This window comes from Chenopodium album, chromosome 21 (genome assembly GCF_948465745.1).
Source record: "Chenopodium album chromosome 21, dcCheAlbu1.1, whole genome shotgun sequence".
NCBI classification, from domain to species: Eukaryota; Viridiplantae; Streptophyta; class Magnoliopsida; order Caryophyllales; family Amaranthaceae; genus Chenopodium; species Chenopodium album.
The window spans coordinates 8,993,442-9,016,266 of NC_137854.1; the positions used below are offsets into that span (position 1 = coordinate 8,993,442).

Consider the following 22,825-nt stretch of genomic DNA (forward strand, 5'->3'; position numbering starts at 1 on the left):
AAGCCAAATGAACAAAAGAGATAACAACTACTCTAATAATTTATTGTGAAATAGCAAGTTATAAACCTTAACAAATCCCTTAATCATAATCATATGGTAGGCACATTATGTCTATTGAGACTTTGAGAGTTCAATATACAAAACTTTCTTTTCCAATTTGTTTAACAACTGTTGACTTCAATTTTACTAGCTCCATTATCAAACCCATAAACAATCATTGACAACATATAATAATATCATATCTTATGCATACACTATATTGATTTTATATGAATTTTTATTTCCTAAAAAAGGTCAAAATATAAATAAAAAAAAATGGCAAAACTCTACAGAATAAGCTCTATACTAATGGCTGCCCTCTTTCTTGTTTCTGCATCAGTTCAATTTAATGATCCAGGTATCCCTCAATCCCTTAACATGACCTTAACCTTTCATAATATACTATAGTATATTAGTATAACTTAAGCACATTCATTATGATTTACAGTATTAATTAATATTTTCTTGTATTTTTTAGATTGGTATTTCTGGATTCCTCTGTATTCTTGTGCTGCTTATGTTAATCTGATGAGCAGCTTAGTAACTGTTTCATCAAAAAGAGTTACAATAACAGGTAAAATAACACTTTGGCTTGGGATATTCTTGCTTACTAAGGTTCTTTTGGAAGACTACTTTGGTGACATGATTGGGATTTGGTCTCTTGATATGAGACATAGATTGATTAGAGAGAAGATTGGAAGTGGGTTAGTCACTTCTTCTATGATTTTGCAATTATCGTCGAAGATGGATCCTACAAAGGATATGGAGCTCGGATCATGCATCGAATGTGGTAAGGTTTTTGGCTAAGCAGATGTTCTCGGAAGTTGATTTTTTGGATAAAATACATCCGTTGTATATAAGTTTTTTTGTAGAGGTCGAGTAGTTAACTGGATGATGTTATATTGTAGGGATGGCGATTTTGGTGGGGATTAGCTATGGCCTCTCATTTGTCTTTCTAATGCATCATGAAAAAGAGATGATGTTCTGAATCTTCTAATCTATCCAATGGTTGAAGATAATGTCCCAAATTTTATCACCTACGAAATGTTCTTTTTTCATGTTTTATTTTGAAAAAAAAATAAGAAATTTTTTAATGTAATGATGGAATCATATTGTTTGAGAGAGAATTTGCTGAAAATGCTTAGAAAAAATGCACCTTTGATTTACTAATTGTAGTTCCGTATTCAAATCCTAATTCATATATTCGATTAATTACAACAAGAAATAGGAAGTAACAAAGGAATTGTACAATGAAAGACTAACCATTGATATCCTACAAACAAAATACTTCCGAGTTATGAGTATGATCTTTAATGCTTGGTCGACTCTTTTACATGAAACAACTTGAACAGTTGAACATCCAATTTCAAGAACTCTCATCCACGCCTTTAATTCGCCATTTCAATCCTGCAAAGAGTTTATCAGGCAAACAAACAGGAAACAGATAAAAGGGTATGTAAATTGTTACCAACGCTAGAATTTACAGGAGCAACTCACTAGTTGAATTGCATATAGTGTCACTCCCGTAGGATCACTAATATAAACTAAAATCGAGAGACTAATTTCTCCAAAGATACTACGAAATTTCTCTGTTTCTCTAGAAATGCAACTAATCAGACAATAGAAATGGAAAATTGTATATACAAAGAAGCGAAAGAGGAGAGAATGGTACAATCAATTTACAAGAAGGCAATAGGCTCCTGACACTGCATAGCTCAGCTCTACTCAAGCCATCAATGGAAAATTTAGCAGCGCGACTACAAGACCATTACAAAGGCCCTTAAAATCAGCCTCAGTGATGCAACTGATTGCTGGGCATCGATGCTAATAATATTAGTGAAGGCGACCCCTACAAGTCGAAGCTCCACACAAGCAGGGGCATCCGTCTCCAGCCTGTAGCTCATAGTGAAAGTCAAAACAAAGTTCTTCCCCAGCAGCTATCTGTCCCATTATACACATGTTACAAGTGGAAAGTGATGGCAGTGAAGATTGGAAAAAAAATTATAACAAGTGTTCATCAATCAATTAACTTTTTAAAAGCACAAAGAGTGCCACAAGCAGTTGAAAAAAAAACATATTAGAACGTTAGAATGATTCTATCGCATGCTTGGATTTGGAGTAAAGGAATGTAGGTAGATCTTCACACAACAGAAGCATTAATTTAATTCTGAGGGAACAATATCACATTGGTAACTTCATGGGTTCAAAGCTAGTAGGGCTATATTAAGGACTGTTGATGGACGGAGGTGGCAGTGGTGCACTTTTAACCCATATGAGATGAATATTTATTTGCGTGCTTGGATTTGTGGTAAAGATTTAACTGGATATGAGAGCACGATAAAGAGAAGGAAGATGAGGTAGATGTGGTGGATTCAAGGAACCCCTTCCTAGTTCCTCCTTCGGTCCTCCCTAAACCACAACATCCACGATTCCATCCATTACCCTTTTCTTTATTCTCTTCTAACCCCTTTCAATTCCAATCCTGAAATCCAAGCATGCCCTAAAGACAAAATATTATTTGCCATATAATTATAGAAATTTCAACAATAGACGATACCCCTAAAAAAATTATAACATTCTAAGCAAGCCCTTAACATGAAATAGTGAGGATAAAAAAATAAAAATAAAAAACACAATTGCAATATATATATAAATAAATAAAAAATAAATAAAAAATATAAAAAATATAAAAAAATAAATAAAAAATAACACAATTGCAAAATAGTAATTCTCTTATGAATACCCCGGAAAATTATTAAAGATCAATTTGTTGAATATTCACTTACATCCTGTTTTGCATAGAAACCAACATGGGCAAGCTGAAAATCCATGCTTTCCACAAGAACCAGGTGACTTTCAAGATTTGGACAGCAGCTACATAAGAAAACACAATTAGAGCACCAGGCAACAAAATCAGACAGCACATAGTAAAGTAATTATAATTATAATTATAATCAGAGTATGAAGCAAACATCTAAAACGGGCATGATAACTCAAAAATGGGTGCTTGCACTAGACAACTTTCTATTGCATGTGACAAGCATTAAGCAGCACAATAGTAGCAACATCTATGAATAAAATAGTTTTTAAGTTGATATGACTGAAGGCAAAAATTGAATGGATAATATAATTCATGATTCTTGCGCCCAAAATAGGGAAAAAGATTAAAGAATCTATAAACCAACACCCATAAGTTCTATCAGTCTCACTAGATCTAGCAGACTCCAAGAAAATGAGTAAGCAATTTAACTAACCCTAATAACAGACTTTCCTTTATTTGAGCAAAATCAATCTCATAGGCAACCTCGAACTTTTTTGACAGTGCAATATTGCAATAACAAGTATAAACAGACTTATGAATTTTTCACAATGCAATAACATATCATAAATAGCAAAGAGCACAATTTGCAGCTATTCATCAGAGGCACATCATGCAGCCCCTATCATGAAAATGTGAATCTAAAAGAAAAGATTAAGGTATTTGACCTATGTGCCAGACTAAAAAATTATGTTTCACCATAGCTTAGACCAGTGCTTTCTCACCTGTGATTTATGAAACGCGAAACATTTCCAAATTTTGTAGCATCAATAAAATACTTAGCTTCCCCTTCAATCAATTCACTCATGTGCTTCATATGGGTACCCATGTCATAGATATAATCACAACCTTCTTTTTTACACCTAACAACACAAAGGACTTATGTAAATTCACAATAGCGATTCCTTAAGGTAACAACTACGATGGATATGACATGAACCTTTTGCGCCTTCTGTCGACTTCCTGTTCATTTAATACTTCACCAACAAATTCACATACAAATGTGCCGCGCAAAATTTTTTCACTGGCTCGGAGTGCCCAACCCTGTCAATAGAACTGGAAGAGTCAATTGATGCTCGAAACGTCAAAACAATCTCAAAACATTAAATAATAGAATAAAATAAAATAAAACCTTTTTCAATGTTTTGAAGACTTCCATCTTTACTCTGACTCCATTCTGCAATACCCTATTTGGGCAGTTGCTACTACACTTACACAAGTTATTGCATTCATAGATGAGATAATTATCCTGCACATAATCAAGAATAAATAAATTCTTTATTACTTCATAACATAGCCAAGTTTCAAAAAGAAAAGAGACTAATAAGGTTAGATATAGATGAAGTTTGCATCAACATTTTAAAGACCAACATAAAAGTGGTATATATTAATCTCAAATAAAGGTTGAAAAGGACATTTAGCGCAAACTAGGTATTTGCAGAAAGCAAAGAACAATACAAAAGGGTTTCAAAAGATATAATAAAAGGAACACAAGAATTAGTCGATTCTAAGTTGCAACTAATTCTACACAACAAACTAAACCAGCGAGAAAAAAAGACTACAGAGTAAAGAGGTCGTATTCTCTAAAATGAGTACCTTCAAAACTAGTCGACCTTCATCATCATAAGGGAATCTTCCTTCCATAAGCTTTCCATCGATATCCTTCGCATACTCGAAATCATTGTTGAACAGGTATACGTGATCACATGTCTCAGGATAGCAAGTTGATTGTGAACAGCCACACCCTAACTGCAAATTCTGAAAGCAAGAATAAATCACACACAAATTTAAAAAAAAAAAGAGAGGGGGGGGGGGGGGGGGAAGAAGAGAAAGATCCTTTTGTTCTTAATCAATGAAATTAAGCTACTCCCTCCGTCCCTTATCTTTCCCCAATTTCCTTTTTAGTTTGTCCCTTTAATTTTGCCGCATTCTATTTTTGGACATATGGGACCACACCTTTACTCTCACAACCACCCCATTAACCCCACCACTTTTCTCTCTCATCATTTTTTTCAACCAAATATTAATTAAGTAACATTACCTCTATGGAGCAAAAATTAAGGGACGGAGGGAGTAGCTTTTAATGGCAAGGCATTGTCTTCAAAGAAGAGTGGAGGTAGCCAGGTAGGTAAAGCACAACTTCCAGCAATTTTATTTTTTCACAAATGTCTAAGTGCATATCTCTAATGCCAAAACATAAGAATGACTTTTCACATTTCCTCAAATGCATTATTCAGGAAGTTACTTTTATTTCCTTCCTTTTTATCCCTATTAGTTCTCATAAGTTTGGTGTATGCTGAAAGTTGTTAAAATCCTTTCCTCTCTTTTTCATTGAATTCCTCCCAACTAAATAAGTTGTACAAATAAGCCATAAAGTGATCCACTTTAATCATGATACTAGTGAAACATACATAAACAGTTTTCAAGTGGGGAAAACATTCCCCTGATTCGAAGCTTAATAATCTAGTAAAGCAGAATTGAAATTCAAAGGGAGATGCTTGAAGATACCTGCATATTGACTTCAAGGGATATATCTAACAGTGGCTTAGTCGCATATGAAAAGCTCTCCCAAGGCATGAAAAATGCTTGCCCGTCAAAGTCATATGTTGGATTGTGAAGTGAATCTAGCAGGTTTTTGTCTACCACACAAGGAACTGATACCTTTTCTTGTCCAAAACTTATATCATCACACAAGATAATGGTGGTTTGTAAGTGTCTCCACCTAAAATATTGTGGATTCATGACAAAGTGGCACTCATCCATTTCGTATTCCTCTTGTGGATTTGGAGAAGGTGAATTAACCCTTCCACGTTCATTAATGGGACAAGACAAAACAGACCCCAAAAGATGATCTTCCTGTGGTTTGCATCCTTTAGAGCAATTAAACCCCTCCTGATGCCAATCTACTGGAGTATTATGTTCACTGCAAAGCTTAGCAGCTTTTAAGTATAAACGTTCAGGCAATTCTCCATACTTCTGCTCTAGTGACCTCTGAACACTCACCTTGCAGCAAGCAGAGCAGGCAATAGATAAAATTTCATTATTACTAGGACGTGCTCGTGTTTTCTGAGCTTCAGAAGACAACATTTGTGCAATAGCTGAGCACTGGGCCTCGGTAAGTCTAACAGGACCAGCAGTATCCATTACATGAGATTGCACATTTATTCGTCCAGCACCAATAGGATTAACAGGCTGTAATCGTTTCTTTAAAACTAAGCTACCCTTATTTCTGAGTCTATAAGATGCTCCACCAAGACCCTTTTTGAATCTGGGACGGCTTAGTCTTCCTGATTTTAGTCTATAAGCATAAAAGCGGAGGCCTCTCTTTTTTGGATGAGAGCTTACCAAACCTGGCCCCATATGAGCTGCCTGATGATGACGGCCTAAATCAGGTAGCAGATCAAACCTTAACCCACAGAATCTACAAATGAACTTCCGAATACTGCTCTGACTCTCAGAATTATCAACAGAGGCAAGTGTCGAGGGAATAAGATTCTGCTGAGAACCCACTAATTGGTGACCGTTGTGCCCTCTATTTGATTGTCTAAAACCTTCTGTGTGAGCTGAAAGAACATGTGACCATAACTCCTCAGAATTACCAAAATGGCTGCCGCAAGGAATACACTGGATAAGCATGCAGTGCTCAACAAACTGAGCATGGTGCCTCTCTTGTACATGTGTCTCAAGAACCTTCCTGTTAGTGAAAGAATCAAGACAAATAGCACAGGCATAGCCCCTAAAAAGCCACTGTGCTTCCTTATTGTGACTGTCTATCCAGTGCGTCCCAAGTGTTTGATCATCACAAAACTCTTCAAAGCAAATTTTACATTTGAAACTTCCATCATCAACAGCCTCGTCTTCTACAGGTACCAGAGCTAATTCCTCTACAGGAGGGCAGGAAACCTGTGCATCCTTCTCTAAATTAAAGCCCCATATCCTTGTCAACCTCTCTTTTTCTCTGGAAACCAGCTTCATTAAAAGTTCAGCTGTGTGTATATCTTTAGAAGCTTCAGACAACGCCAACTGAAATTGAGTCTCTTTGGGAACTTGGTTTCTCAAGGATAATAAGTTTTTAAGGAGATTGTAGAAAAGCTCACATGCTTGATGCAAATGAGTTTTCTGCTTCTGGGAGGAACATGTCCTCAAAAGATCCACAAAAACTTCTTTGGATATTATCCTACTCTTACCATTTCTAGCACGTTTCAGCCAGCTTGGTAAATGTTTATCACAGTATAAAGAATGCCTCTTAGGGCTTTCTAAACAGTTTGAATGGCCCTCATGCATGCCCAATCCAACGCAATAAGCTATCTCTACATTCTTATTGTTAGAATCCTCAGCATGTTGTTCAGGCACTATCCGTTCAAGTTCTCCTCCATTAGAGGTACTTCCCTCCATAAGTGTGTTCAAATGCCCTTCCAGAGGTCTTTCCGCTCCCTCAGCTATAACAATATCCTTACATGTGTTCTCGGAGTTGTCTAGCAGCTCGTCATGTTTTCTCTTTAACTGACTTCCAGGTGAACTTGGGGGCATTGTTCCATCGCCAAGGGGGCGATGTTTTTTACAAAAGGAGGTACCTGGGAGAGAGCGATGTTTGCACCTCGTACCTTGAGTGGTAGTTCCTTGACACATAGATGATTCAGCTGGTGTAGAGGTTTCTGTTTTGACAGATCGTGTTGCAGAACGAGACATCAAATGAACACAGCAGAATTCATCACCATCATTAGCCCACCTTACACACCGCCTTCCCTTAGCCTCAATAAAAGCAATGCATTTCCGACTATTGACTCTAGAAGCTGGAGATTTTGTCTCGACCACTCCATTAACGGGTTGCAGTCTAGTATCTTCTTTCTGGGTAGACTCTGGGTTTAAAGTATCGACCACAACCCCATGGTCCCCATCCCATCCATCTATGGCATTGCTCGGCGAGGAAATTTGAGCTATTGTCTGGCCTAAAAGGTCCTCTTTAGGAGGCAAGAGCGCATTATCAGCATTCATAGTGCTCTGATCAGAGAAAAATGTTGAATTAATCTCAACAATGGTATTTTCCTGACAGCTCTTATTTTCACCTACAGAATTATGTGGCTCTGCACGACGAACTTCAAGCTTAGGTCTCTTCCGGCTAATTTGAAGACTTGTCGTCGATGGACTAACATTAAAATCTTCTATGCCATTTTTGCTTAGCTGTTCTACGCCTCCACCACCGGACACAGACTGCGTCATTGAGAAACTTCTCATAACTTCATGCTTCCACATCTTCCACTCAGAACCTAATGCAGGCTGTCCCTGGACATCTCGAAGATCGTTGACTTCACTCCACAAAATAGAATTCACCAATTCCTGAAGCAACAAGTTATAAAATGGAAACATAAGCAAACAGAGTTTAGAAGAAAGGTTCCGCAAAAACGATTGAATAGATATATTCCAAGAAAGCATTCCTCATGAGGGGAAGTTTACACATTACTTTGCTCTAGTTTCACATTTAAAGGTCAAAGAGGGGGCTAAGAATTGCAAGAGTCCCAGACAGCTGATTAATTAGGTTGGTGAATGACTAGCCACAACGAATAGAGAATAAGGCTGAGGGGGGCAATTAATTGTGGTGGTTCTTGATACCCATTGGTGCGTAAGTAATTAATCATTCAATAATCATTCTAGGAAAAACCATGTCACATGAATTCATTTTGCTCCTCCAGCAAAGCTCAGGAAGTGGCAGAACTTGTTAGCGGTCCGTCACTGTCCTCAATGAACCATAACACCCACGGCAGCATAATTGGTTCAGAAATCCAACAATCCAAGAAAGGGAGCAAGGGTCGAACAACAGATTATCACAGAGTCTTGGACGTGACATCAACAATCATGGCCATCACAGCATTCATTATATACAATAATGTAAGTTAATCCAAACATTAAGGGAGAGAAATGGGAGCAATAAAAGTTCAATGGTGGCCAACAGCTCAAAATCAATAAAGCTTCAAAGCAATGGCCCTTGGCTACAGGAGTTAGATCCATTAATCCAAACATTATTTGTAAGCTATAATGCAAAAAACTATCAAGGGAGAGAAATGGGGGCAATAAAAGCTCAGCGGTGGCCAACACCTCAAAATCAATAAACCTTCAAAGCAATGGCCCTTGGCTACACAAGTAAGATCCATAAGGGTCTTACCAACATCAGACAAGGTAAAAAATCCTTCCTGTAGCTCTTCAATACCCACTTGGAGGGCAATTACTACTTATGCAGAGAGAGAAGGTGAAGAGAGGGAGTGACATCAAGAGTGAGTGAAGGAAGTAATCTCATAGTTCTTCCTTACCAATTAATTTCGACGCAGATTTTAATATGGTATCATTAAATTCCACTTAACTTATGCATATAGCACTGATGGCTAGTAAGCAACCTGAGGCCATGCTTAATTGTTCTTATGATAAGAATTCTTGTATATAAAGGAGCATCCTCACATATACACATCCAATGGTATACAGAGAAATTCTTTTAAGGAAAGAAGTTACCTCCTTCAGAAGTTCAATGGAATCAGCACTGAGAGCATTCTGGCACTTATCTACCCACAGTTGGAAAGAATGTTCCAGCCAGTTAGCATCGATGTACTGTCGCAATACCATCTGTAGCAAAGGAGGAGAGGAGGGAGAATAAGAAGAGTATCAATTTAAGTTTAAAGTAATTAAAATCAAACAATTAGATAAGGAAAAGGAAGTAGTTCAGCAGATAATAATGCAGCTCAAATATTACACAAGGAGTTACATTAAAAATTAGAAACAACTTGCAAATTCAAACACCACCTAGAGCACAACCAAACTCCGAGCTGTAACAACCCTAGCCCGTAGATCTAATGTCATGAGCCACACCAAACAAGAAGATGGTGTTGCTTTACAGTAAGTCCACGTCATTTTAAAATAGCTCAAAGCCTCAAATGACCTGACACTTCAACAATGTAGGAATTAGAGGATGCCAATCCATGACCAAGGTTTGTTTTTTACTTTTCTTTGTGGGAAATTGTGAAAGGGGAGCGAGATATAGAAAAAGAGAGTGAGGGAAGGTGAACAAAGAGAAATATTTGGTCACCATTTGACTCATTTTCTCTCTGTCTCTCTACTCACAATTTACTACTCCCTTTTTGTCCCTAAATAAAATCCCCATTTTTCTTGGCCACAAGGTTTAGGAGAGGAGTTGTAGTGGGATGTTGTTAAATAAAAATAAGGTAGTGTGAATAGTTTATTAATTTTAGGGTAAGTGAAGGGAATACACAGTGGGCTAGAGGGGTCTTGTTGATTAAAAGTCAATAAAAAAAGAAGTTAGTGAAGAAGGACTCCACCCAAAATGAGAATTTGGGTGTTTATTTGAGTTTTGGAGGAAATAGCCTTTTATTTAGGGACAGAGGGAGTAAAAAAAAAAAAATTGGTGACCAATCCAAGGCTCTTGGTCATTAATAGGCATACTCTTAGAAACTATAATTCCACCAGGAAGTTTCAGATAGCGGGTCTATATATTCTGCAGAAGTATCCATCTATTTGACTCAAATAATGAAATACAAAAGAATGACTGGCATATGAATACATTTTTCATGGTTTACGAGAGAACCTCCTTGAACCCAAGTAGACCAACTCACATTTGGAAATAATAGAGCAAAAAATGACATGTGAAGAACATATAGAGAAAAAGGGTTGTAGTATATTAACAGAATCAGGAGTTTACATTCTGAAGTTTTAAGAGCAATCTTCCAAGATCAGGATAACTCTTACAGCGAGAAGCCTCTGCAGCAAAATCTCTCCATGCAACTACATCACGAGCAGTTTCGAGCAACACCTAAAGCAATTGAATCACCATTAGAAGACAGCTAATAGTGAGAATATCTCAAAAGACTAACTATGGTATCAATTGCATGTAACTAGACATTGCATATTTCAATTTTTAAAAGCATTAATTGTACAATAAGAAGAGATATATTAAGAAATTTTCAGAAGAAAAGAGAGCCACAGAATTGGCACCTGAACAGGAAGCTGGTCAACAATACTCAATATGCCAATTACTAGCTTTTTCATGATAAAGCGGCGTGCAACAGTCAAATCTTCAACCATTTGCATTCCAACTTTATGTGACCGGTGTACAATAGGCTGCGGAAGCTCATCAATTGCACAAACAAGCAATGTATCTGCCCAAGAATAATTCTTTTTGTGTGGAAAGAATATCACAATGTAACTCTTCCTGTCATGAGTTGGTTTTGCTTTCACAGTCGCTAATGGCCAGTCTGCCCTTTCGCATTTGATTCCAGCTTGCCACTTCCCTCTCCACTATACTTGCGGAGTAGATTAAGACAGACATTGGAAAAGAAAGTTTAGCTCCACAATCCGGTTTTGAAAAAGAATCAAATGTATTCTAATTTCTCAAATTTCTTATAATGACAGAAGAAAACTTTTAAGTTACACATGAGTGTTATTTAGGCACATAGAAGACCGTGAGGTTAAGCTTTTTAAAAGATTGCCTGTTTGGACACAAAATGTCACATTTACAAAAGACATTGTTACAGCTGAATTAAGAGTACAGTTTTTAAAAAATCAAAACAATAACTTTCAATCTTAATCTTAACACTCAAGTACATCGTCAAGACAAAATTCAAGATTATGAAATCCTGAAAACTTAACGATAAAGTTACAGCTTAGTTCAACTATTCAGTATAATGGGTGAGACATGATTGGCAGAGTTGCAATAACCATGTGAAAGAAACCATACCTTAACCCATAATGCAAGAGATTCATCTTGCTCAGGCCACCTGGTTGCTGATATTAATGACTCGTCTTCTTTATTTTCAGAATGTGGCTCACTTTCAATTGTGTTCACATCTACATGAGAGTTCTGAAAATCAAGGTAAGTTTCTTTATATTGGACCTGTTCCTCTAGGTTATCATCATCATGATCAAGAGCTACCCCAGACAACTTTAGGCCTGACAAATCAGAACCACAGTGTGAAGACCCATTAGATCTCTCTTCTAACGAAAGAGCTTCTCCATCTTGGTCTTGACCATCACATTGCATTGTGCCTATGGCCACTTTCAAACTTGGCAGAAAATGATTTACTTCCTCCTCTTCTATAGGGATTTGCTCGGCATGCTTAACACTATTTGATTCTGAATCTTGCACAAACTCCATGACTGATTTCTCTTGAGAGTGACAAGTGTTTTCAGCATAGTGGAGGGCAGGACACTTAAGTACTTCCATATCACCAAGAATAAAACCACAGTGCCATTAAATATCTTCACTCATTCATATACCTAAACAAAAAAATAAATCCAAAATCAAGGAGATTTCTTTAATCGTTTTATATTGTGCGCTTCATTCGCAAGAAAGTGGGTATCACAGACATTGCAAAAGAACTAAACTGTCTGTGTTGATTTCGGGCATGTAAGACGGGGAAACCCATGGGGCACCAGTACAAAGAGTGGGATCATGAAGAGATTAAACGAGGTAGAAGGAGACTGAAAAATGACTTGGTTGGAAGGAGTTAGGAAGGATATGAAGCATATGGATTTGCATGAGAATTAGGTATTTGATCGTAAGGGATGAAGAAGGAAGATTTTTGTGGGTGGCTATACGGAATAACCACTTTTGGTTCATGTAGCCGACCCCACTAATGGGATCAAGGCTTTGATAGATTACTTGACTTCCAAGAGGTGCCCCGAAGAGCGACCAAGGAGCGCCTAGTTGCAGGACCTATATAGCTTCATTGCGCCTTAAGCTTTTTTATATGTTGCCTTAAATTAAAAACCCCATTGCCCCGAAGTTTGACCATCATCCACTAACTACATTTTTGGTAATACACCAACTTATTATATTCACTTTCAATCAGCAAAAACACTTTTAGTTTCTCCCACATCCCCCAAAAATTGGGCAGGCAACTAGATCGTGTTAGGTTGGTTTTGTAGGATCGGGTTGACTCCTAGAAAAGCAAACCTAATATTTGTAAGTTTTCAGTTTTCTAAACCCTAACCTTTTTTTCCCAAATCGGGTACGGGTTGACATGTTAAACTCAAAATTTTAAAATTTTGTTTTAAAGTTTAGCACATCCTCCGTTCGTTTGATAGTGCATCATGTTGACTTTTACACTATTCGCATGCTCTCCTTTGACAATTTATTGTGACTTATATGTTATAAATAATATAGTTATGTTAGATCTTGTTAGAATCATCTTGTTTTGTAATTTCAAAAAATCAACTTTGTATAATTTTTATTTATTAAGAGCTAAACATATTAACGATCAAAGTTGTGCATTGGCAAATGTGAAAGTCAACATTGTGCAATATTAAAAGAATAGCAGAAATAAATGGACAGCTCAAACCCATTTGACCTGCCAAATTTGGGTTAGCGTCAACTCATGGAGCCATAGGGCCGGTGAAGGTGGTAAATAGCAACCATGAGGACTTATAAAGAAAGTAAAAGGACTAAATCACCGCCATTGAATAAGCGAAGAGAGAAAGAGAAAGAGAGGGTGAATAAAAGGGTAGCCGATAATAAACCTAGGGTTAGTTGATTGTAAACATAGGTAGTTGGCCGGAGAGTAGTTTTCAAAGGGTGATTGGCTGTTGTATATGCGCCTAAAAGGATGTTTGGTTTGCCCCTTAGTTCGGGTAATAAGGTTGGGTTCCGACTCATACATTATTTAGGTAACATAAGTCATTCTAGTTAAAAATTCTCAATCTTAACCTAACCTATTTAATTTCGGGTCGGATTCACGTTGAAAAATTCACAAAACCATTTTCAGGTTGCTTAGGTCCGTTATTAATTCATCAGTTTTTCCCAACCTACCTACAAACAATAAACTATTTCTATCTTCTTCTTTTTTATTCAACTTTAATTAACAATACCTTGGTGACTAAATGAGGATGGTTATATTGCTCATATAATTGTCGAATGAGCACACACACACACACCAAAAAAAAAAAAAAAAAAAAAAAAAAAAAAAAAAAGAGAGAGAGAGAGAGAGAGAGAGAAGAAAAGAAAACAAACTTGGTGCATCTGGGGAGTATATAAAAGAATTCATACAATAACTAAAAGAAATGAGGCTTTAATAGTGACACTTATTGTAGCTATTACACAACGAAAAAAATTGTTTACAAAAATCATAAAATAATAAAATAGACACAATTACAAAGAGAACATCATCAAATACTTACCTTATCAATTGCTGAGAGTTACTGAATTTAACACAAACTGTGAACCAAAAAAGGCAATTAATACATGAAAGTGGCACATTATGGACTAAATAAATTACTAAACTACACAGTGAATTGTATTTTCATACCCAATCTTGCACTAGTGACTTATTCTTCTCTCTATTTGTTTCAAAAATAAAAATTGTTCTTCTCGTTATTTCCTTTTTTTCCCCTGTTTTGAGGGAGAGAGGTATTCAAGGCTTTTAAGCAATGCACAGTTCAGGTAACGTTGCTGTTCATATAAGTGACACAATTCAATTCCACCAAGAAACACCGGAACCGATTTTCGAGGGAAAGGTAAAAACTTTTCAAAACAAATTAGCATGTTAATGAACAATCAAGAACTTGTGCATGTAATAAATTCCTAAAGGTGCAAACTTTATGAACTGAGAGTAACATTTTCAAGAACAATACAACAACTTGTGCATGTCACCTTTCAAATTCAGCACACCCAATTGTAACAATTCAACCAAATTAATAATTTTCAAGATCTAATCCACTTCAAAACCCAAAATTGAATTGAAACACATATAAAGTTTCAAACTTTACACAACCAATGAACTAAAACCCTAGAATTAAAAAAAAAAAAAAAAAATTAACAACAAGTTTGTTTCAGGTGAAAACCCTAGGCATAGATCTTAAAAATTAAATAATCCTAAAACATAAACCAATTAATTAAAAATAAAAGCGGGCAAAATTTAATTGTACCTGGGTTTGTTCAAATCTAATAATATGATTAATGGGGTTTTATTCACATAATTAGACCAAGAAATTTTTATTTTTTTTTTGGGTTTGTTGGTAGTGACGGGGAAGCAAGCTTAGCTTTAAGGGTCACCCACCACAAAACAACGTGACATAAATTTTATAAAAATATACTGTAACATTCTAATCTTAACCCAAAAATATAAAATGCAGAAACAATGAATTTACATGAAATAAAAACTTAGATATAAAAAAAATTGCAGATTAAAACAAATGTTGTGAAAAATGTAGTGTACCTTTAATTTGCCATGGTAGGGGGTTGAAAATGAAATTGGTGGTCTGACAATGGTAATGGTATGGTGTGGTATTTGTTTCTCTCTCTTCGAATTTGTGTGTTTCTCTCTCTAACTCTTAACAAAAGTTTGGACTTTGGTTAGCTAGGCCAATTATTATAAAATCAAAATGTACCCTTTTTCTTTCCTTATTATTTTTTGTGGGTTTTTTTTGTTTTCTTGAATTAAATTTTCTGTAACATGGAAAATCAGAAATTGGTCTTACAGATTTAGGGTATGTGGGAAAACTAATTTGGGGCACTTTAAAGTTAAAACTATGGATTCTGTAATTTGGTTTGAAGTTTCCAGGTATAACCCTTGAGATTCGTAAATCAAAGTTTTGCTCTTTTTGATTTTTTATTTGTTTTGTTATTTTTTTTTTTTTTTGGGTTAAGTTTGGTTTTTCGGCTATGAAACATTGAAACTGTTGCAAGGATATCAGATTATCAGGTTAATGGACTAATGGTGGGGTCAGTGTGGGACAGGCAGCTGTAACCTTGTTGTAGATTTTTAGGGGTAATTTTGACTTTTTGCTTAAGTTATCCTTGTTTTTTTAAAAAAATAAAAAATTTGGGTAATTGACGAAATAGATCGGTTCTGACAATTTTGAATTTTTGAGTATTGATTTACGAAGTAATTGTATGAATTTGGGGATGAAATTGAAAATTTTCTGTGCAAATTACTGTAGAGTTCAAAGATTGGTTAGTTTTGAGTATTGATATTGTCAGAAAACCAAATTGTGGAAAAGAAGAAGTCTTTAAATCTTGTTGTGTGTCGCAAAATGAAAGTGTTCAATGGATCTACTTTTGGGTTTGTGTTAGAGGAGAGAAAGTCCTTAAAGAGATAATACTACCTCCGTTTCATATTATTTGCAACGATTTGACATAAAGGCGATAAAGCAAAGAGGAAAAATGTCTAATCATTGCAAATAATATGAAGCGGAGGTAGTATTACGGTTTGCGGGATTTATTCTCATGTTTTCGTTATCAAATTTAAGGTCCGATTAGAAAATCAAAATAAATGGTAATTAAATAAAAAAGGGGTAGAGGGTGAATTCGGAAAAATGAATCAAAAGGCGAGTTTGAGAAAGAGTTGTTTTGGGCGTTTTAGCTTATTGATGTCTATTAGAAACTAGAGAGGTGTTTGGTAAAAAATTTATTAAAAGAGGTTTCATGACTCAAAATAGATATTCTCTCCAATAGTTTGACTCATAAACTTTAGATACTTAGGGCTTGTTCATATTTACTTAATTTCAGTTCAGTTCAGTTCAGCTCAGTCCAGCCCCTAATTTCCCTCTCTCATAAAATATTCATTTCAGCTCAGTTCAGCTCCAATCAGTTCAGTTCAGCTCCTAATTTCCCTCTCTCATAAAATATTCATTTCAGCTCAGTTCAGCTCCAATCAGTTTAGTTCGCCTCAGTTCAGTTTATGTGAACAAACCCTTATTCATAATAAGATACTCCCTCCGTGTTTTTTTAAGTGACACACTTTCCATTTCCGGCCGTGTTTTTTAAGTGACACAGTTCCTATTTTAGAGTTTCCTTACATTTTAATAATATATCTTCACCCATTATCTCTTACTTTATCATTTCTCACTCCTTTCATGGTCCCCACTTCCTCTCACATTCTTTTACTTTATCATTTCTCACTCTTCCAACCTACCCCACTAACATCTTATTTCATTAAAGTCAATAAAATCTCCTAAAACTCTATGTCGGTTAAACTGTGTCACTTAAAAAAACACGGAGGGAGTAATATAAAAACGTGTAAATTACATAGAATAATAGGGCAATATAGTAAAAGGGGTTTCATTTTTTTTTTAAAAAAAAGTGAGTCGAAACTTTTGAAACGACTCAAAATGTAAAGCAAGTCGAACTTTTAAGAATAAAGGGAATATTATAGATTGTTAAGTAATACGAGTAATGAGTTGTTCGTGGGTAGATTTTTTTATTCATATCTCACCAAACTTTATTACTAAGCAAAACGAGTAAGAATCAAATTTGATTACGAAAGTTTGGAAGAACCTTATTTTATACCTTAAATATCTTTGATTATTGATAATTATAAGTAGTTTATATCATGAAATTTTATGCTGATAAAAAACTTAAGACACTACATAACTATACTCGTTCTTATACATTGTATACAAAATCACAATGTGCTGTTAATCACATAAGTGCTCATTCTGTTTCGTAATAATCATAATACTATACATTTTACAAAAATTAATTAGGCCCTGCTCTAACCGTACCTCAACCCTCACCGTTTTTTGGTCCGGGATTTACAGGCGAAGCACTTTGAGAGTGAGGGGGGAAAGGGTAAGGAATCCTCACCCTCAAAGTGTGTTCCAGTGGAGATTGAACCTCAACCCCAAATTTAAAAGGTACAATCCTTACCACTAGATCAAGCTTAACTTAATTCTTACTCAAAATTAAAACTGAACTAGACCTATTAATGAGACGAATAGAGCAAGACCTAATTAATTAATTTATTATTTTTTTTTACGGTAAGACGAAGGATCTTAATCGAGCCTCAACCCTCACGGTTTTTTTGGCCTGATATTTGCGGATCAGAAACTTTGAAAGTGAGGGAAGAGGGTAAGAGATCCCACCCTTAAAGTGCCTTTAGTGGGAATTGAACCCTTAACCTCAAGGACTTAAGGTTGGAAGGTACAATATTTTCCAAGCTTGGTGCAGGATGTAATTGATTGTACTCTGGCACTTTGTACAGTATTACTCGTACCTTTGTACAGTATTATCCAATTTGACCGTAGTTGGTAAATACAGAGTACTGGCCTACAGCCTACTGGGTAAGTTAAATGAAAACTGACCGGAAATGATAATCTACTCAAACCTTTTATTTTTTTAAAAAAAAAAAAACTACTCAAACCCACTCAAATCCAAGTTCAGGCGTTTAACCCGTTGCTGGCTTGGCTACTTGCTGGCCCGATTTAATTGTCTGTAAATCAAAATTTGTCCAATAAATTTGGCATTTTTACATGTAATATTGGCAAAACAATTTGCAGGACAAGTTTCTGGAATTCGAGATCATAATGACAATGGCGTAGATTTTGTCAGCCATTGTTGTTTAACTTACTGGGTAAGGGTAACTAACCTTCTCTCTCCTCTTTTTTCGCAATTGATCTACTGTACTTTTTCAAATTTATCGACTATTTTTAACTTATTCTTCGTATTAATCAAATTACTAATTTGTGTTCTTGGTTTCTATTCATGTTTAATTGTCACTTAATTAACTCTCCTAAGATTGAAAATTAATCTAATGTACTACTTATAAAGTCTATATTAATCAAATTACAGTAAGGTTTAAATTTTTGTGGAAAATTCTTTTCCAGGTAAGTTGAATTCTTTTGATTTTGACTGTTCTTTCCTTAATTAGTCGGACATATACCTGGATCTTATAGAATTGTTTGAGAATTACAAATTTGATGCAAGATGTTTGTTTGGTATTTGGTAATTGGTAGTGGTGTGAAAATGAAGGTAGAAATTTATTATTTTATTGGTTCAGTTCATGGTCTAACTTAGAAGTTGTTTTTCGCGGTGTTGAGTAATGTGTTAATGTTGCTAATAGAGAATAGAGAATGTGAATTATCAGTAGACGCGATTGATCAATTGATGATATGTTTTATAAAAGTGTTGTGCAGGCCCTTCATTGTGCAATCAGGTTTTTCTTGGAGAAGTTAATTGTGTGAGTTTTATCAGAGGTACAGTTCTCTCCATCCTTATGTTAAAACTTACAATAGTTACAAGCATAATTTGCACTAAGTGGATAGATAAATGCAGTGTTTAGTTTAAATGAGACTCTTTTCATTCATCAAGGCCCCGTTTGGTAGGGTGTAAAACATTTTCAGATGAAAATAATTTTTCATGGAAAACCTTTTACATTAGAAAATTCATTTTTATAAACGTTGTTTGGTTGCATGTAAATTGATTTTCCATTTTAAGCATTTTTCATTGTTTAGTTGAACTGAAAATCAATTACTTCAATTGTGAGGGAAAATGTTTTCCCTCCACTTGTGATGGAAAATGTTTTCCTTCTAAATTGGGGGAAAATGTTTTCAATAAGGTGCAAAATGATTTTCCATCCCAAATTTAACATTTTAATGTTTTACACCAAACCAAACAATGTAAAATGGGAAAACACTTTTTAGTGAAAATGTTTTACACCCTACCAAACGGAGCCTAAGTCGCAAAACAAAATTTAGAACTTTCTTTGAAAAAAGGAGCATGAATGGCTAAAGTTTATCGTAATGCTTGAATTATCACACATTACTGACTCCTTTGGAATCAAATAATTTGCGTACTTCTTCAATAAATAGCTTTCTTTAATTATTAGCTAAATGAGCCCACTAAGCTCCTTCCGTTCATCCTCACAATGACTTTGATAGTAGCTGCAACTTATAGCAAATACTATATAAATTAGGCCTTTTGGAGTTAGATTAAGGCGCATATAGGATTTTTTTTTTTTTTTTTTTTTTTTTTGTGCAATTAATCATTGATTGTTTGTTTCAGTCTTTGTAGTCCTTTTTTAAGTTGGATAGGTTGAGAGTCTTAGCTCTAGAAGTTGTTTGTGATTCTATTCAAATTTGGTTTTGTATAGATGCTTGGAACACTCCGTACCAGACGTCGTAACCAGTATGGGGGGCAGCTGTGTGCAGTTGCCTCAGCTATGCTCCTCCTCTTTTCAGTCACTCTTCTTTACAATCGCCTCACAACAAATCGGAGGGGTTCTTTCCTGAATGATGGAGTTGCAGTCTTTGACGATCTTTTTACTGTTGAGGATCCACTACTTCAAGACTCTGATCCTGACCTGAGAGCCACTTTGTCAGACGACCGAATTGATGAGCTTGATGTCATCGATGATGACTCCAAGATTTCCAATGAGGAGGAAATCTTGAGGGGTTTAGAATCTGAAGGGGAGGAGAATGAGCATACTACGATTTCATCTACTGTATCATCTGGTTACTTCTTTGATCACGCATCTCATGTTATTCGTCGTACATTTGATGGAAAGTCTATCGATGAGTTTGACCAGTGGGAGGCTCATGCAACGATTTTTGAGGCTGGGATTGCTTCTGAGGAAAAGCTGAGCAAGGTTGGCTCTTTTTCTCTTAATTATACTCTATGGAATACTGGAAAGCTAGATGCCCTATAAATGTTATTAGTTGATCTGAAAGTCCCTCACCACAAACCCTTTTTATTTTAAATCTTGCTTTTTTTTTTTTTTTTTTTTTTTCCCCATTTGTTTTTAAATTGTGGAGGAGAGTGGTTGTACTCGGGTTTCTAAGTTGATTTTTCTTGGCAGTTGCCAACATGTTTAGTTTTATCTTCTTTTTTTTTTTTTTAATTATATCATTTGTGTATGTTAATATGGATCTCTCTGATTAAAAGGAAAAGATTTGTTTGACTAGGTTGCATTTGGTTCAGATGATATGCCTGTAGATGAGGAGGTGAGAAGGAAAGTGGTAAAGGTTAATAACATTGAGGATGCGCTTCTATTAAAATTGGATTCACATGGTTCACCGCTGAGGGAGGGTTGGGCAGCCTGGTTCGATGCCAAGAGTGTTTTTCTGAGAAAAGATAGGATGTTCAGGTCCAGCTTGGAGTTGTTGAATCCTGTGAACAATATGCACTTGCAGGACCCTGATGGGTTTGGTGCAACTGGACTTACAAGAGGAGATAAGCTTGTGCTGAAGGAATATCTCCACAGATTGAAAAAAAAGAAGCCCTTGGGTGTTTCAAATATTGAATCAAAGGAAGCTGATGCTGACCACTCAGCCAATAGGCATAGTAGCGTGAATCATGCTAGTATGTGACAATTTCAAATGGACCTGTTTTAAGGTTGAGTTTTCTTTTTAATGACTCAAAATGTGTGTTCCTATCTTCTATCTGGCCTCTTCTTGTTAATATGTTGATTACATTTTTGCTTTTTATAGACTAATCTTCAAACTATGTTGCTGCTAACTATGATTTCACATAGCAAAAATATCACTTTCCCTGCAACATTTACTATAGGAAGAATTGTTTGTATTATGAAGGAAAACTGTTGGAAGTATTAAATTAGTCCTACTTATCAGTTTTTTGGGAAATGATGTGAAGTTTTCGTTTTCATAGAAATCCTGATTTTCAGAATTTTGGAAATGATAGTATGAGAATTTTCAACCATTGCAGTTCTATATGTGCTGTAAGGATTCTGGTAGTCTGCTTGAAACTCTTGTGTTTAAACTGCTGGTAGTCTTTTTTTGTATTAAATCCCCCTCATTTAATATGTAAAGTTCTAAGTTTAATTCCGGCTTCAAATTTTGGCTTTGGAATGTTGATAGATTTTGCTGCTTTGTTATTTGTATACAATCATGTCTTTTGGGAACTCATAAGTCTTGTTTCTCATACATGTGGACCCGTTTTATAATAATGCCTATTCAGTACTAAATTCAATCTTGTGTTGATATTGACAATCAGAGCTTGAGAAATCAAATAATATATCACCTAAATTGGTATTTGGTTTACACAGAGTGGGAATGATACCAGAACCATAATGTTACTAATCATGTGTGGTAAAATGATTGGTCACGCTAATATTCTATTATAAGGGTGTGGCTTTGTGTATGGATTCTTCCTTTTTTGGGCGTATAAAGAAATTTATAGTAAGAACGAAGTCTTTGTGAAACTTGTATGATTTATCTCATGTGCTAACTCTTTGATGATTTAATTGAATTCATGTGCCAACTCTTTGATGATTAAATTAAATTTGATTATGCTGAACAGGAAGGAGTTATCTAGAAGGAACTTTATCTCAAGTCCATTATATATCAGTTTCAAGGTATGGCTGATGGGGCTCAGCTTCCATATATTGTATCTTGGATTTATTATTATTCTACGGAGTAAAACAGAATGCATTGAGTATATCATATATTTTTAACCGCGTCTCATTTGTGGAATAATGCTGATTTTAAGTGTGCAAGACAAGTACCTAAGTAAGGATTTGGGCATAGTATGCTAGCTGAAATTTTACAAGAAGAGAATGACCCTGATGAGTTCTGCTGGAATAGTCAGTTGAAAGTTACTGAAACTGTTGGGAGGCAATATGGAACTGTATTTAGCCTGTCATTACTCATGAGTTTCATGGCTCGGGGCGAGTGAAGGACCTAACTATTTTAGCCCCCTTCCCCCCAACTCAAGTGTTGTATGTAGTTATGACACTGTCTATATGTTAGGTTGTTTATTGGAATTGTGGAATATTCCCCATCTTCTTCATGACAATTATATCAAAAAAAATTACTATTTAGATTGCCTGATACAGTGTTATCTAGTACGGAGTACTTGGTAGATTCATTTAATAATTTGTGTGTGGTTTTCTGAGATGAAGTGTCTAGCCAAGGATGATGGTAAGATGTTTGATATGAATCTGGATATTGAACCCTAGCAAGTTCGTGATTTGGAAAACGTTTTGTTACAGTTGCATACATTCTTCTTAAGGAATAATCCTCACTCAGATGACTGTTTTGAATATTTACCCTCTTTTTTATTTTATACCTGAACTTTAAGTACTCAATTGTTATACCTTCTATTCTTGCATCTCTGGCATATAATGAAAATATATGATACTTCGTATATTTTTTAGAATGGGCACTCCTTTTAGTGTCAAATGAGTATTTTTCCTCTTTAATATAGCTTCCACTTATAACTGAGTTTTTTTTTTTTTT

The 22,825-nt window shown here is 35.5% G+C and overlaps 3 protein-coding genes across 10 annotated transcripts; 2 read left to right on the forward strand and 1 right to left on the reverse strand.

Moving 5' to 3' along the window:
* The first annotated feature begins 300 nt into the window (after positions 1-300).
* Positions 301-1,027, forward strand: LOC145600305 (uncharacterized). Its single transcript, XM_081656222.1, has 3 exons — positions 301-397; positions 518-829; positions 948-1,027. The coding sequence occupies exons 1-3, from the start codon at positions 316-318 to the stop codon at positions 1,025-1,027; spliced, it is 474 nt and encodes a 157-aa protein (XP_081512348.1). The 5' UTR covers positions 301-315.
* A 174-nt stretch (positions 1,028-1,201) lies between these two features.
* Positions 1,202-15,501, reverse strand: LOC145601857 (histone-lysine N-methyltransferase SUVR5-like). 6 transcript variants are annotated; one of them, XR_014104454.1, is made up of 13 exons: positions 15,070-15,501; positions 11,595-12,133; positions 10,853-11,155; positions 10,560-10,670; positions 9,359-9,469; positions 5,366-8,194; positions 4,454-4,615; positions 3,990-4,106; positions 3,798-3,901; positions 3,583-3,720; positions 2,826-2,913; positions 1,712-1,980; positions 1,202-1,446 (listed from the first exon to the last, which is right to left on the reverse strand). XR_014104454.1 is itself a non-coding variant. In XM_081657936.1 (13 exons), exons 3-13 carry the CDS (start codon positions 12,078-12,080, stop codon positions 1,873-1,875), a joined length of 4,557 nt encoding a protein of 1,518 aa, XP_081514062.1. In that variant the 5' UTR covers positions 12,081-12,133; positions 14,033-14,069; positions 15,070-15,501; the 3' UTR covers positions 1,479-1,872. The 6 variants fall into 6 exon arrangements, 5 of the variants coding, with proteins under 5 accessions (XP_081514062.1, XP_081514063.1, XP_081514060.1 ...); XM_081657936.1 differs by lacking the exon at positions 1,202-1,446 and adding an exon at positions 14,033-14,069 and having other exon boundaries at positions 1,479-1,980; XM_081657937.1 differs by lacking the exon at positions 1,202-1,446 and having other exon boundaries at positions 1,479-1,980; positions 4,454-4,606.
* A 2,481-nt stretch (positions 15,502-17,982) lies between these two features.
* On the forward strand, positions 17,983-22,407 carry LOC145602253 (uncharacterized protein At4g19900-like). 3 transcript variants are annotated; one of them, XR_014104515.1, is made up of 6 exons: positions 17,983-18,204; positions 18,757-18,826; positions 19,723-20,217; positions 20,534-20,963; positions 21,888-21,942; positions 22,077-22,407. XR_014104515.1 is itself a non-coding variant. In XM_081658430.1 (5 exons), the coding sequence occupies exons 3-4, from the start codon at positions 19,723-19,725 to the stop codon at positions 20,936-20,938; spliced, it is 900 nt and encodes a 299-aa protein (XP_081514556.1). In that variant the 5' UTR covers positions 17,983-18,204; positions 18,757-18,826; the 3' UTR covers positions 20,939-20,963; positions 21,888-22,407. The 3 variants fall into 3 exon arrangements, 2 of the variants coding, with proteins under 2 accessions (XP_081514556.1, XP_081514557.1); XM_081658430.1 differs by having other exon boundaries at positions 21,888-22,407; XM_081658431.1 differs by having other exon boundaries at positions 18,767-18,826; positions 21,888-22,407.
* The last annotated feature ends 418 nt before the right edge of the window (positions 22,408-22,825 follow it).

What these genes read in the sequence shown, in the direction of transcription:
- LOC145602253 (XM_081658430.1), top strand. Translation starts at nt 19,723, where the DNA reads ATGCTTGGAACACTCCGTACCAGACGTCGTAACCAGTATGGGGGGCAG. An exon ending in CTGAGGAAAAGCTGAGCAAG is followed by an intron (nt 20,218 to 20,533) that starts GTTGGCTCTTTT and finishes TTGTTTGACTAG; the next exon opens with GTTGCATTTGGTTCAGATGA.
- LOC145600305 (XM_081656222.1), top strand. Translation starts at nt 316, where the DNA reads ATGGCAAAACTCTACAGAATAAGCTCTATACTAATGGCTGCCCTCTTT. An exon ending in AGTTCAATTTAATGATCCAG is followed by an intron (nt 398 to 517) that starts GTATCCCTCAAT and finishes TGTATTTTTTAG; the next exon opens with ATTGGTATTTCTGGATTCCT. An exon ending in CGGATCATGCATCGAATGTG is followed by an intron (nt 830 to 947) that starts GTAAGGTTTTTG and finishes GTTATATTGTAG; the next exon opens with GGATGGCGATTTTGGTGGGG.
- LOC145601857 (XM_081657934.1), bottom strand. Translation starts at nt 12,080, where the DNA reads ATGGAAGTACTTAAGTGTCCTGCCCTCCACTATGCTGAAAACACTTGT. An exon ending in TTGACCAGCTTCCTGTTCAG is followed by an intron (nt 10,671 to 10,852) that starts GTGCCAATTCTG and finishes CAATTGCTTTAG; the next exon opens with GTGTTGCTCGAAACTGCTCG. An exon ending in TCTTCAAAACATTGAAAAAG is followed by an intron (nt 3,902 to 3,989) that starts GTTTTATTTTAT and finishes TTCTATTGACAG; the next exon opens with GGTTGGGCACTCCGAGCCAG.